General features: G+C 38.9%; 1 protein-coding gene across 1 annotated transcript; it reads right to left on the reverse strand.

Annotated features, from left to right (window-relative positions):
- Nucleotides 1-62: 62 nt before the first annotated feature.
- Nucleotides 63-11,348, reverse strand: LOC121189612 (putative helicase mov-10-B.1). The gene is made up of 23 exons (XM_041049931.1): nt 11,100-11,348; nt 10,909-11,011; nt 7,596-7,777; nt 6,552-6,648; nt 6,290-6,431; nt 5,909-6,161; nt 5,679-5,792; nt 5,005-5,185; nt 4,707-4,849; nt 4,400-4,576; nt 3,837-3,949; nt 3,520-3,716; nt 3,147-3,244; nt 2,921-3,018; nt 2,711-2,809; nt 2,453-2,555; nt 2,229-2,346; nt 1,872-2,063; nt 1,681-1,752; nt 1,468-1,593; nt 1,299-1,387; nt 1,068-1,180; nt 63-966 (listed from the first exon to the last, which is right to left on the reverse strand). Exons 1-23 carry the CDS (start codon nt 11,222-11,224, stop codon nt 905-907), a joined length of 2,997 nt encoding a protein of 998 aa, XP_040905865.1. The 5' UTR covers nt 11,225-11,348; the 3' UTR covers nt 63-904.
- Between the last annotated feature and the right edge of the window lie 3,733 nt (nt 11,349-15,081).

Consider the following 15,081-nt stretch of genomic DNA (forward strand, 5'->3'; position numbering starts at 1 on the left):
TCTGATCATTTTGTCCAACATTTCTATAAGTGAAAGGTGCTAAAGGACAGTACACGTGATGCTGGCTTTAATGCACTGTTTATTGCAAATACTTAAAATTTGTCATTTCCAAAGTATATCAAAACATCTCTCATATTTGTGTTTTTTCTGAGTCCAAGACAGGAATTAGTCAAAATTAATTTCTGTTTGGTATCAAAATCCAGAGTGTAAATTTTGCCATTTAACAGAAAACCAAAAGTAAATCATCACAACTATTTGTAGCTTTGGTTTGAATGACCTGATGGAAAAGAAGTTTGGACATTGAGTGCACTTCTTAGATTTTTTTTTTAAGTCACAAAATAGGCCATACACACTTTTCATCTGGTTAACATGAATGAAACTAGCGGTAATTTAGTAATTGTGATTCAAAAATAGATATCCTATTCCTGTATGGCTCACCATTCAAATTTGCCCTGCTGGACAGGTGCTTCAGTGAATCAGCAAATCATCATAAAACAACACGATTGTAAAAGAACAGTAATGACCGAGAAAAGTTAACTATCAAATAACTCTGAGATGGATATTCTTGATTGTTTTTTTTTTGGTTCTCAGTTATTTCAAGTGAAACTGTTTGAAAGTGGTGTTAATACAGACCACTGAAGTAGCCAAAGACAAACTATGCTTGAAACATAAGTCCCCTCCCTATGAAAGGACCTGACATTAAAGAGATATTCTGATATTTTTCCATGTGAATACTGGCTGTCACACACATATAATGTGGAAAGTTGCCACTGTACCCTGAGTATATATATGTTGATTTTTTTTTAACCTTTTGTTTCAGGTATCTGGTGAGTCAATATCCCAAACTAAAAGCCAAATGAGTCCCTCCAAGTGATAAGGATGGAAGTGTGGGTTTTCCATTTGTTCACAGGTCGCTCCTCCACTCTGGGTCCAGATGCTGCTGAACGACACTCTCTGCAGTCTCCACTGAGAAGAAACAATTCACAGAAAGAAAGAAAACAGATGACTTTAACATCATTTCAAAACATTCATTTTGAGGATTACACTGAAAGATATATGCATGTCACCTTGAGCTCCAATGTCGATGCAGAGCGCAGCCAGTCTCTCCACCAAGTCCTCGTCTTCCTCTGCATTAACAAAGCCTTCGTAGCCTCCTTTATCCCTACAGTACTTGATGAAGCTGCAGATGAGCAGGGAGGGAGAGAACAATGATAAAGTTTTGAATTTAAAATTAAATTTTAATGTTAATACATGTATATTGTGACAGCAGAAAGCAGAGGCGACCATGTGAAACATACCAGGCCCAGGTAGGATCTGTGCTCAGCACTCTGGGGTTTCCCACCACAATAAGCAGGGCTTTGGCTCGAGTCACAGCCACGTTGAATCTCTGGAGAAGCAAAAAGTGTGTCAGAAGAATTTTCTGAACGTACGTACACAGAGCACGTGCATGTGTTGTGCAGCAGATACCTTCTCATTCTTGACAAAGCCCAAGTTGAACTGTTTGTCTATCTCTGCGTAATTGGGGCTGCTCCGAACTGTAGACACCAGGATGACTCTCCTCTCCTGACCCTGGAACTCCTCCACTGATCCAACCTGACACACACACACATATATATTATAACATAAGATAGAGCCTTTGCTGTGTGTTTCACATTGTTTTTGTGTGAAATATTTTAGTACCTTAAGTGCATTCATGTCCTTAAACTTGAGGTCTTTTCCAACTTTTTCCAGGGCCCTACGGATTTTCTGCACCTATATGACACGCAGAAAAAAAAACAGATCCAGCTTTTAATCTACATATAATTATGTTTTTCTACTTCAATGAGTGTTCATTAGAACTCAGACATTCAGGTATGTGAATTAATTCAGACTTGTTTCCTGTAGGGGGCGATGATGCCTATGTCTTTGGCTGAGATGGTTGCCAGGCCCCTCTTGCCATGTGGCTGCAGCAGTTTCCTGACGTAGTCCATCAGCACCTCCACCTCTGCTCTGTTAAAGAATGAAGGACTACTGGCCTCACGCTCATCAACACCAGTGACCCCATGGAAGATCAGTGGGAAGTCCTGAAAAACAGGTGAGGAATATTTTAAAGTGTTTTTTTGCGTAAACTTCAAAGTGGAATTGAGAAAAAAACATAATTCGTGCTATAGCGGTCTTTATGTTCTTTAACAATATTAGTTTTGCCTGTGTGTTTGCCCATGCACTGTGCAGTATGTGTCAACCATTACCTTCTGTGGAAGATGTTCCCATCTGCAGTAGCTGTTGCGTAAAATTTCATCCGCATGACACTGCAGCTCTCCGTCATAGAAGAGCTCGTTGGGAATCTTCAGAATGGCAGGATGGGACCTGAAAATGTGAAACAAAAATTAAAACAAATTAGAGGATGAATTCTGGGAAATCACATACATAATTTCTGTCATGCAGTGACTTATAACTATTTCTTCTATCACACCTGTAGTTGCACAGCAGTTTGGTGACAAAGCAATTGTTGAACATGCCATTGTCCTTCTGGTACAGAGAGAAATCATTCATCATGCGCTCCAAGAGGGAAACTCCTGCAGACAGGACAGATTTTTAACTCCAGAAACACATCAAACAGCAGTAAAAAAAAAAAAAAAGTCTGTGTGTAAACAAACACCGAATTGTAGAACTACATCATCAAAGTCCTCATTTATCCAAACAATGTACATGTGAGTGTGACTGTACTTACCCATGCCATATTTCAGTGCAAAAGGGGATCTCAGAATGGGCCCGAGTTGTTTGGGGTCTCCAGCCAGAACAACCTGACCAGTCTCTGCATGGAGCAGCCCTTTGAAGCACACACAAAACAAAAAAAAAAAAAGAAAAGAAAGAAATCAAACAACACATAAAGCAAGTCCAGTACAATTACGGAGAGGATGCAGCTCTTTGTTCTCTTTACCTGCCAATGGGATTAAACATTCGGTCTCCACAGCGTGCCCTGCCTCGTCCACAAACACATGAGTGAAATGTCCCTCAGGAATGCCTCCTGTGACTAGCCTGCAGAGATCAGACACATGGTACATGGTAGCAAACTTATTCCCACACAAGTTCATGCGCAGGGTTTTATTTTGGACGACAGAGAACATGAACGGGAAGTAAATCATGCAAAGTGAGTCATTCACTACCTTCCAGCAGTGAACAGGGTGGTGACCATGATCTTATACTGCATCAGCTTCTCTTTAGGAGGGAAAATGTAACACTCCCCTTCCAGGTTAGAGCATGCCTGTGAAAGTACCATAATGTCTTCAATGAGACTAGAATACAGCAGTATCAAACATGTAAAGCACCAGGGAGTGCAGCAGTACTACAGCAAGGAAGCGAGTGAATGGTCCTGATTTTCTCTAGCTGTGACCAGGTGAATGAGTGCATGTGAATGAATAGTGAAGGAGTTACTTTCTGGATAATAGAAATGCTTCACATCTGAAACAAACATCATGCACTGAAACATCAGTCAATCACAATCACCAGGGAAACCAGAGCACCTTTCAAAGCACTGACCTTTAGCTCTTGTGGGACACATTTTGGGTCCCAGCTTCTGGCGTACATGCGGTACACTTTACGCCCATCCACGTGGACCAGAATCTTCTTGCAGAGCAGATCAGCAGCGCTGTTGCTGGGAGCACAGGCTAGGATGTGGCAGTAGGCCTGGGTCTTTTCTATCTGCTTGATGGCCTCCACCAGAGTCACAGTTTTGCCTGAACAGTAACCATCAAAATATTGGCTTTGTGAGCAGTTGGTAGATTAACAGATCAAAATTAATCTGCTTAAACAGTACAACTCTAAAAAGGGAAGTACTTGGCTGGTACTTGGTGTACCTGTTCCAGGTGGGCCAAACACCAGGTAAGGGGCAGGTCTGGATGAGCCAGCGACAATTTGGCGTACTGCTTGGTACTGCTCTGGGTTTTTCTCCAGCTGCAAGTCAAACAGCCTATCAACAGAAAAACAGAGGTGTGAAAGGGGAGAATCGAGTACCTGGTTTAGGCCAATGTTGTTTGAATAACATGGTTTATATCGGAGATGGTTATATAGGAGATTGTGAGAAAATGTCTCCATTAATCCTGTATTTAATAGTGTAGAATGGTAAGTTAAATTGGTTTTCCATGAACATTTACATGTTTTTTCCTGTTTGATTTTTTTTTCACCTCCCTACATGAGTTTAATCAACCAATCAATTTGCGCTCTGGTGCACATGAGGTGTTTTTGACATTTGGGATCTCTGGGCGTTAACACTATAACACTATTCTCTGTGTAGTCCTCTAGAGACCAGTGCATGTATCTTAAGTGAAAAAACATAATTCTAGCCCTCATCATTGTCTTACATTATTAATTCATTATAGAGATAGAAGATAAAAACTGTTTATATATTAGCATGCCCAACCTGAGGTTGGGAAGCTCAGCTCGTTGAGCAGGGTAGGCAGGCACAGCAGGGAACAACACCCTTCTCAGTCCGTGCTGAGTTGCCAGCTCCGCTGCTCTGTGCTGAAGTTGCAGAGTCAGGCGGTTGAAAGTGAACTCAACACTGAACTTCATTCCATCTACAAAACGATCCAGCAATCTGCAAAGAAATTCATAGACAAACCATTTGAATCTTAGATACTAAAAATGAGTATTATCTTTGTTAATCATCAGTCAAAGAAATCTATATTTTTAAATGATTGTAAGTTACTGTATTGTCTTGATCTTACTTTGCGCCGAAGCCCAGTTTGATGCTGTCCAGCTGCACACTGTGGACATAGCCGCGGTACTTCACCCCTGTTTCTCCTATAGGACACACCAGCAGCTCATCTCCTCGTAGCACAGACGGGCGGTTCTCAGACACACCAGGTACCTGGCAGGTGAACAAGAATGAGGAAAGAGATAATTTGTTGACAGTGATAGTCACTGAGCTACTGACTCTCAAAGTGAGAGTGTCAAGTGAACCAGTTAGGGACAGACTGATTATGCGAGGAAGTGAATGGGTGGGTGAGTGTCACACTTATTTACCTCCAGAACAAGAAGTGTCTTGTTGACCGGGTCTCTGGACATGACGGAGTATTCTTTATCTCTGTTGGGGATGTTGTACTTCCTGATGTCCACGTTCATCTGAAGCTCCTCCAGATACAGCAGCAGCTGTAGCTTCTCAGTGTATGTCTCCCAGCTCAAGGGACTTTCCAGCAAGGCTCTTCTAAACAGACCAAAGGAAAAGAAACAAATTATATGCATACTGTAGAAAATTAAGATTACATTAAGATTACATTAAGGATTACATTAAGGATTACATTAAGAATTACATTAAGAGAGAAGATTTTTTTGTGAATGCAACATGTAAGTACTTTGGATAAGGTTAGGGAAAAGTGTTGGATAATCAGTTGTCAGTCAATATTTCACATTTAGTATCAGTATTTTTGTGACTTGCCAGATATGTTAATTAACCACATTCCCTCTTTATGTTGATAGAAAATGTAACATGGGCGACACCACATTTCCCTCAAAACAAGTTTGCTATTACAGATTTGTTGTACATATAAATATAAATAATTTTCTACTGGCTACAATAATGTAACATGAAAACACATCAGTCAGGCTGAGGTTAGGCTTTTCATGGTCCCCGCACTACTTTTATTCTTTAACTCATGACCAATAAGTGGAAATGGCATCAAAAAGTGAACTGAATTTACCTTGTATCAGGGAAGACATTAGACTGCTTCAGTAACTGGATGAGCTGGTTCACATATGGTGGTATTCTATACTTTTTCAGCATTACCACAGTTTCAAGCTGTATCACAGACAGCCTGGAAAGATAAGACAAAATGCAAGAAGTTACATCACGACGAGACAACATTTGAGATATACATCATTTCAGTTTTTACATTTGCTATATATTTAACAGCATCAGCAACAGTGATACCCGTCAGGTCGCTGCCCATCCACAATTGTGTAATCAACTTCAGGGGTCCAGTCAGGAAGGGGCCGAGGTCTGTAGGGTGCTGTAGGTGCCAGCTCCATTCCTAAGGATGTTATGCACTGCGTCTCAATAAAGCGCACAATGTGGAATGGAGAGGAGGAGGGCCCCAGGTCTGGTTTGAATTCAAAGGCCAGTGTAGCTGGATAGAAACCAACCCATTTGCACTGAAAGTAAACCTTGATTTCATAGCTGTCACCTGAGAACAGAACAGAACAGGCGAGAATAGTTAGTGTGTTAATTGTGGTTTCTTGTGGCCACAATTCTCTCTCAGCAAAGCAAAATAGATCATCACGAAAAGTAAAAAGTTTGTAATATTCGTGTTACCTGGTTTGAGGGTCAGAGGGTTTATTTTGGTCACTTTGAGCTCATCATTCAGACTCAAGTATGGGAGCCAGTGCAGTGGAGTGTAGTAGGTGAAAATCACAGGTTCTGTTCCAGTGTTTTTCACATTCAGATTTACCTTGTACTGTTTAAAAAAGGAAAAAGAAAAAGACAGATCTATGCAGTGGAGCTGTGCATTTCTACAGTGACAACAATGATTTTATCTGTTTCAGCAGACAACACTGCAATTTCATAACATAAATACCTCATATGTGTCTGCCACACACAAGCAAAGTTTGCCGTTCAGAAACTGATGGTCGGAGGTGATGCTGATGCCATTTTTGTCAGAGATGAACTGAGTCCTGTGGATGCAAAAAAGAGAAAAGGTTATGTTACACTATATTACAGGCACCAAGGTGGTGTGTGAATCTAAGCCAAGATTCAACTGTGTTCTTTCAAGGCTTTTATTGGTTCATGGAGAAATGAGAGCTGTACTGAGTACAAGTAGCCAGAGACAGGCTACAGTTTAATGATGGTAAAGTGATAACAAGCTGTGTAATTCACTTAACTGTGTAACTGTATAATTCACATAACATGTATAATTCTCTATGCTGGCTCCTGAAGCTCGTGCTTACCATCCTACCCACACTATTTCCTGTCCCGTCTGCTTTTTGCCACAGCACACAAGTAAATTAAGTCAAAGAGGACCTTTGTTTGTTGCGTGCCACTTTTTAAAATTACCTTTAGTTATTGTCTGTTGAATAGAAAAACACTCTCTGGTTAGTCTCCATTTTCTTAAATTAATATATTTATTTTGGTACCAGGAGACAGACTCTGCACTTGAGACACAGCATAGAATCCCTTCCCCCACCAGCCTGTTACACCAATGCTGCAAAGAGGACAAGGTCATAATGAGGCGTGTAGATGCTTCTTCTTAGCTATTTTATCCTTCTCTCTGAGTAACAAATTCCACTGAGAGCCAGTTTCCAACAAATATATCTCAGACATCTGAGATATGTTTAGTTACACACTGGATGATTTAATAGTGATTCAGCAACTTAACATGTACATTCCAATTATTCCTACAAAAATGTCTATAAACCAAAAACACTCTAGTTTTCTCTTTATATACATGTAGATGTCTAGGAAATTATTAAACATGTTTTACTTGAGAAAAAACAAAAAAAAACAAACCCGAACCCCACTCTTGTAGTGACAAGCAGAGGTTAAAAACAAACTCAAAGAAAAAATGCAGGCTTTTGCAGAACATGATAATCAAAAGAAGAATCTCATTATTTGGTCCTTTTACCTCTGTTTCTTCAGTTTCACCATCAGAAGATTAGCCAGTTTCCTCCGGGCTCGAACCCCTGTCTCAGCTTCATCTGGAGGGGTGAAGTTCTGCGCTGGCCCGGGACTGGCTGCTCCATTCTGCACAGGCTGTCGCTGACAGCCCCTGGGTGAGTGCCACTGGTCCACATAAAGAGCTCTGACCTGTGCAGAGGATCACTTCATGTCAGTTTTATCTTGGAATGGAAAATTTCACTCTTCTGTTATGATTTTTTTTTATAGACAGTGGTAAACATAATGGTATCCTCACCTGTTTACTTAACTCCTATTTGTCTGATCATCTTGTGAATATATATAAATGTAATAGCAATGTCTATCGTAAGACCAGCAAAGGGGCTTTTTTTTCAGATCTGAGGTTTCATTTCTGAGAAAATGACTCCACCCAGGTCCTTACGCAGTGATTCTGCAAGTGATTGAGGCTTGAGTCAAAACCCTTGCTTTCTAAAAGACATATTGCTGTTGTTGATTTAAAACATAAAACGTCTCATAAAATTTCAGCTCAATATTTTTTTTAATCAACAACAAAAAACTTCTGTGTTTTATCCTAACTGTTAACAGCAGAACTTTTCAAACCAACCATGAATCATCTAATACACAAAACGGAAGTGAAAACATTTTTTAACACCTTACACACATTTTAGAAACTAGAAAGTCTGGCATTTTACTCTGACTGAGCTGAATCATAAATTTACATTTCCTTTGAAAACACACCGACAAAAAAGCTCCTATGAATGATGTAAGAAGGTTTGAATCAGTAATAACCTGATGTTTGTTTTAAAGTTGATGACAGTTACTGCACAGCAGATCATTTGTATTAAAAGTGATGACACACTGGATAAGTGTTGGAAATCCCACTTTTATAGATAGTACTTGAAAACTTTATTTTTTCTGTGGCAAAAAAGAAGAAGTACCAGATTATTGTATCACAAAATGAATAAATACAGTACACACACTGTGGTTTACAAAGGAAAAATCAACCTTTCTAAGCTACGGGGTGTTATGATTCATATAAAGATTTTAAAACACAGGAATGAATAGTTTTTACAAAATTTGCCTTAACTGAAAAACAGTGTACTGTTTGACCTCCTTTGCTTTATACTTGTAAAGTTGCATATATGAATATGAACATTTATTCCAATAAAATTAAAAGATTGGTAATATACAGATGAAAGTTCAGTTTTGAGCTGATTTGTAACATGCCAAACTGTGCATGTTTACAAAATAATGTTAAAATTTCATCAATATGGCTGTTTAAAAAAATACACGTTGCACAAAAAGTCTCACAAAAGGGCAGTGCCAATTTAAATGAACAGTAATCTCTGGGGAAGTACAACAGGGAGTACAATGTATACCAATATATTTTCTGAATTTTTAAAGGTATACCTTAGCTGGGTAAAATCTTTGAATAAGCTTGAAAGAACGTTCCTTAATTTTTTCAGTTATGAGAAACTGATTGTAAAGTAATTTTTTTTTCTTTAGGTCTTTATATGGAATAAGGCTGTGTTTCCATGGCTCACTTACAAGTAGGCCCTAAAAGCAATAGTTTATTGTCTGTCTCAAGGACAGCTGTGAAGACATGGAGTCAAACTGGCCCAGTCCCCAGTGCACGTTGTCATAACAACCAAGGCTGTAAAGATATCACGAACCGAGCCTGCCTCCGGTTTTATCCTAACTGTTGAGGGAGTGAACAGTCATAACACAGGGGCCCTTCAGCTCCGAGACAGATTGTCTTCCCTTGGGAAAGTATTGCAAGAAAGTATACAACATGACTTAGGCCACGTGATTTATTGTTTAGGATTTGGTGCCCAACAGAATCTGCACACATGTGGAAGGTGTTTTGATCCAATGAAGAATATCTTTATTTGAAGGTGTAGTAAATTTTGTTTGAGTTTGTATGGATTTAAATACACCCAGAGATTATGACCTTCAGATTATAGCTTTCTGCTTAAAAAATCTGGGTATCCTTAAACTTCTTCCATCACGGGTTAACCAGCTCATGAGATTTCCATCACACTGATTAGGTAAGAGCCAGTGGAATAAGCATTCAGACTTTTACTGAAGTAAAAGTAACAATACAACAATGTAAAAATAAATGCTTTATTGCAAGTAAAAAACCTACTTAAATAAAAGTACATTAAGTGTTATCAGTTAAATGTACATTAAGAATTAAAAGCAAAAGTGCTTAAAAAAAAGTCCAAAACAGTAAAAGTGCTTTTTATGCATTAAAATTAACTCTAATTGATATAGTGTTATAAAATATATTACTAGACTGGTGATTCTTAACTAAGAACGTGCATGCACAATTTTACTGTTGCAGCAGGTGTATCTGGTTTCTTCCTTATATAAAGTTAGGTAGGTTAGTCTAGTAGCTTGCTAGCAAAGGGGTCAAGTCTCTCTTACGGGTTATAAGATTAATCTGAGGGGTTTTCATAGGCTTCTGAAACATGAGGTTACAAGCCAAAAAAAGGTTGGAACTGTTTAGCAATGTATTGTAATTTTTAAAAACTCCTCTTAAGTAAACAACTTGCCATCCCTGTCACATAACAAGTCCAGTGGAATAATGTTGTTTTGAAACCACGATTAAAAGAGAGACGGATTTGTATTGTATGTTTTTTACGTTGTAGTATTGCCCTATGGTGTAGAGTGCCAGTTATTTCTAGGATGGTGACATGTCTAACAGACTATGACCTGTGATTTAGAGTAATTAAACTGGTATTAAAGTTGTAATTATTAGTTCTACATGAAGAGGGTTTGGGGATATATAGTATCCACCCTACAGCAATTCTTAGTTGGATCTGATTCATAACAGGTAATTTAATTTATAATTAAGTGCTTTGAAATTCAACTGGAATATTCTATTCATTATATCTGACAATTGTGCCACCACAGCAAACAAATTAAACGAAGTTTAAACCAGTTAAAACCAGAGAATGAGTCTGAAAATAACAAAGATGCGTTTGGGTTTCCAGTTAATCATCAAGGGATGTCCACAGTTAATAAAAAAAACTGCGATTGCTGGAGTAAACTATCTTAAAATAAAACGAGAACTTTTATATTTGTCTAGGTATTATGAAGTTTCATAATATATGGCCTAACTATGAAAAAAAAAAGATTTAGAGGAAAATAGTGTACCTGTGACCGAGATCACGATAAAACAACGAGAAGCCAAAGAGTTCACCCAAACTCTATATCATCACTTCTAAAACTCTGTAAATTAGGTTACCAATGTATTGAAATAAAACAGGCTGCCTAAAACACACTGCGGAAGTGCTTACCGTGGCGTTGAAGCGAATGGTGTCTCTTCGTCTGGTTATTTTGCCAGACGTTTTCAGGGCATATAGGACTGAACCAAAGTTTGGGTCTTTGGTCCCTGGATTCCTGAAATAAACATTAAAAAACAACAACATTAACTTTCGTAAACCTCTATAAAACTGTCATGCACACATACAGATCAGGAGGAACTCACCTGTTCCTGAACTCAGTGTTATAAATTTCTCTTAGTTCAAGTCTGTCTTCGATTAATGCTCGATCAGTCTCCTTCAAAAACTCATAAAAGTCGAGTCCAATTTGGATGCGTAAAGTTAACCTCATGTTGACCAAAATTATTAACCAATATGATCAGAGTTATTCAACAGCGAAAACGTCCGGCCAAGTCGCCTGACATCTCCCTCATCAAAACAACGATGATGTTTGCATCTCCGAGGAAATACCGGAGACAGTTAATTGCTTTTATATTCTTGGGCAGTCAACATGGGCGGTGTCTCTCTGTGTCATGATACGGAGCCGCACAGACTCAGCCCGGAGGAATAAAGCAAACCCACCCATACGGAAGCGCACCCAGCCTGTCGGTCTGGAGAAACGAAACTTAACGTGTTGAAAATGACCAGATGAGTAAAGCGAGATGTTTATTTATTCATTTCAGAACAGCGCAGTAAACCTGCTACTGCGGACCTGTTTACGTGAACTATGCATGCTCCACGGAACAGATGATTTACACCCTTTATCTACAGAAAGACAAGAGGGGAGTGTACTGGAGGGAATTGGACCAGGAATAGTAGTAGATTGAATAGTAGGCATCAATGCTGAAATCCCTGCATAATGAACTGTACCTGTCTCTGTCTGTCTGTCTGTCTGTCTGTCTGTCTGTCTGTCTGTCTGTCTGTCTGTCTGTCTCTGAAGTACCTGCCAAGCAAGACCTCATTTTCTGTGCCCCAAGTTTGTGTGCTAAACCTGAAATGCTGTTAAAATGAAAGTTAAAATGAATATAGGGAATAGAGAAACTGGGACTAGTTTGGCAACAGTAGACAACAAATATTTTAGCCCTCTGTTATAACTGTACTGTATCATTGCTTACTAAAATTATTAGTAGTAGTGGTAGTAGTAGTAGTATTATAAGAAAAAGTAATTCTGGAAATGCTCCATATGTTTGACACAGTAACACAATAAGTAAATAGGCCTTGATAAAACTCATACAGTTTCATCAAGGCCAGCAGATAGTGTAAGATTGGATACAAGTTTAGAAGAGTAGGCATATCAACTGTGATTCTTGGGGCATCAAAGGCCTAGACATCTTGATGCTGATGGAGGGTATCGGTGCTACTCCCGGGGAAGTAGAAACCTCCACCCTGATGGAAGCAAGTTGAAGTCATTGTGTAAAGTGTACAAGGGCTGTCTTACTGGACTGTAGTGGAATGACTTTATGCCCCAGTTTCTGAAGTTTTTGTTATTTAATATGAAATTGCCAACAGTTCATAAACCAACAGGTTGTAAAGGATGTTATAACTGACTCAAATAAAATGTTAAAGTAGGTTTAAAGTGGAAAAACTCTCTAATCAAAGACTCCTTGATAGTAAAACTTATTTACATGACTGTATTTGTGATTACGTAGACAGTTATTTGGTTATTAAGACAAATAAAAGTGGGCATATACTACAGCCCTGAATAATAAAAGAGGAAAATTTGTTAGACAAATATTTGTTAACTCAGTGTGCATAGTCATCTCATTGTTCCAGATGGTTCCAAATGTTGAACCACTGGACTGGACTGAAATATAGGCCACAGCCTGCTGCATTTCCAAACGGTTCCTACAGCACTTTTCCCCCTCTTATTTTCTTGCTCTACAACATTTCTTAGTAAACCATAAAGTGAGTCAATGTTTTCCTCACTTTGTCAGTTGTCAGCAGGTGTCAGGTGATTGGTAGCATGGATACACAGCACTTTTCTTTGGGAGAAAGAAGGACCTGATCAGACTGAATTGTCCTTTCGTTTTCACTTCACTGTTAATCTGAGATGTAGGCAGTGATTGAGAGATCTTGACGTAGGCTATGGGTGGACTGGCAAACGTTTTATACCTTAAATTAGACACTCTGTATTTTTGTGAAATTATCTCTGTAGTGAGGACACCCGTCCCCTCCTTTTTCTGAATTCCACTAGGAGATAAACGGTGGGTTTTTAATAAAACTTTCAGAGACTCTGTGGGCTTTCTATCTGCCCTTCTCACCTCGCATAATAAAAGTGTCAGAATTAACATTGGCCAGAAAAGGAACCATCCTTTTTCAACCCAGTGAGCCTAACGTTTTGATCAGATAATGAAATTAACGGCAGGATGGGAAATTTCTTTATCATTTCATTGTGAGTTCTAGGCAAGAAACAGACAATATAAGTGTCCATAGAACAGGGACAAGGACTGCGTTCAACAAACTGAAATACATTTGAAATGAAATAATCTGAATTAAACACATAATTGGCAATCTTTCTCTCCCTCTCTCTCTCCCTCTGAGATAAGGCGTTGTAATACTACTCTATTCATAAATTATAGCCGCATTTCTGAAGGACATCTACTGGTATATTCTCCTTGGTTTAGTACATATCTGAAATAACATAAAGCTGTCTAACTATGCCGTAATATTCCCCAGCTAAGGTTTTTTTTATTAGTCCTGACCCCACGTTTGTATGATATAAATTGGCCAAGTTATAAAATGTAAAATTTAATGCACGGTTTCCTGTGTGGCCACACTGCCACCCAGTGAGCATGGATACTTATGCCTCTGCAGTGCTTGTGTAATCTTCAGTGTATGTCTTTGCAATTATGGTAACTTGGAATGTATAGTGTTAGACTGTACTGTAGATCCAGATTCAAATATAGATTTATTCGCCATTTGCACAGAAACAGATACAGTGTTTGAGTTTTATAATAAAGAAATATTAAGATTATTGCCCAGAAATAATAAAAGATCAATCAATCAACAATCTGTCGTTCTCTGAACAGTGGCGGTTCTACATTGAATTACTCCCTGAGCGAGAGCCCCCCCCCTCCCCCCCCCCCCCCCCCCAGCCATATTTATATTATAACAATCTCCAACTCCAACATTGCCAAAACAATTTAGAAATTAAAGTTATCAGAAATTAAATAAATATACTCAATATACATAAAAGTGGCAAAAATATACACAATCACACATAACAACAGCAGAGAATAACAATAATACAAAATGAAAACATTATAATTTTATTATTTTAGAATAATAAAAAATAAAAGAATAATATACATATAAAATGTAGAATAAATACTCTGAATAGCACAAATCCTTCATCACACAAATGAAAACACACTAAAGGAAATCTAATTATAACACTACTGCACTAAGAGCAGCAAACAAAAACTAAAACTAAAACCTGACCTTTCTGACCTTCCTCGATGCAAAATCATCAATAATGTCATCATACGAAATCTGCTCCCCTACTGAGTGACTGATACTGATGACAGCAAGGCCAGTGAGCCGTGGTTGACTGCAGGTACTTGATCAACTCAAGCTATGAAAAGCCTCCTCTATAAAGTGGATCGTCCCCTGCCTTGTCCGTTCCATTAGGGAGAGACCCAGAGGTGAACTGTTCCCTGCGCCCCCCTCCCCTTTCCCCTCATCACACAGCTTCTGAGCACGGCACCTTCTCAGCAAGCAGGGGGCACCTGCAGCTGCAAGGGGCGGCTGCCCGGTTCGCCCGTGCCAAAAACCGCCACTGACTTTGAATTCCAGACCTTGTTTAACTATTGCCAAACTAAGAGACCAGTTCAATTTGTCATTCAAATATCGCCTTTATTCATCTGTTTGATTTTGACCTTTGGTCCTGACACTCACCATTATAATTCAGTTCTGCCTTGTGTCTATGTCCTGAGTGAAAAGACACTGAAATATTTGACACTTAGTTGTCAGCTTCTTATGCAGTTTTTTATTCTTACTATTTTTGATGTTAGATACTGGAGCTCAAGATCAGTGTGCTAGAGGTTCCTGCAACAGAGATCCAACGTTTGCTGAATCACTCTTCCCTGTGGGGTGTAGTACAAAGGTGCATAGAAGAGAAGGGAAGAGAACCCCTTAGTCTTCAAGGCAATTTACAGACAACAGAAAGACATGCAGTGCCAAGTATGCGAATATAAGTGAATGTGCTTA

The sequence above is a fragment of the Toxotes jaculatrix genome, chromosome 2 (assembly GCF_017976425.1).
Source record: "Toxotes jaculatrix isolate fToxJac2 chromosome 2, fToxJac2.pri, whole genome shotgun sequence".
In the NCBI taxonomy this organism is placed as follows: domain Eukaryota; kingdom Metazoa; phylum Chordata; class Actinopteri; family Toxotidae; genus Toxotes; species Toxotes jaculatrix.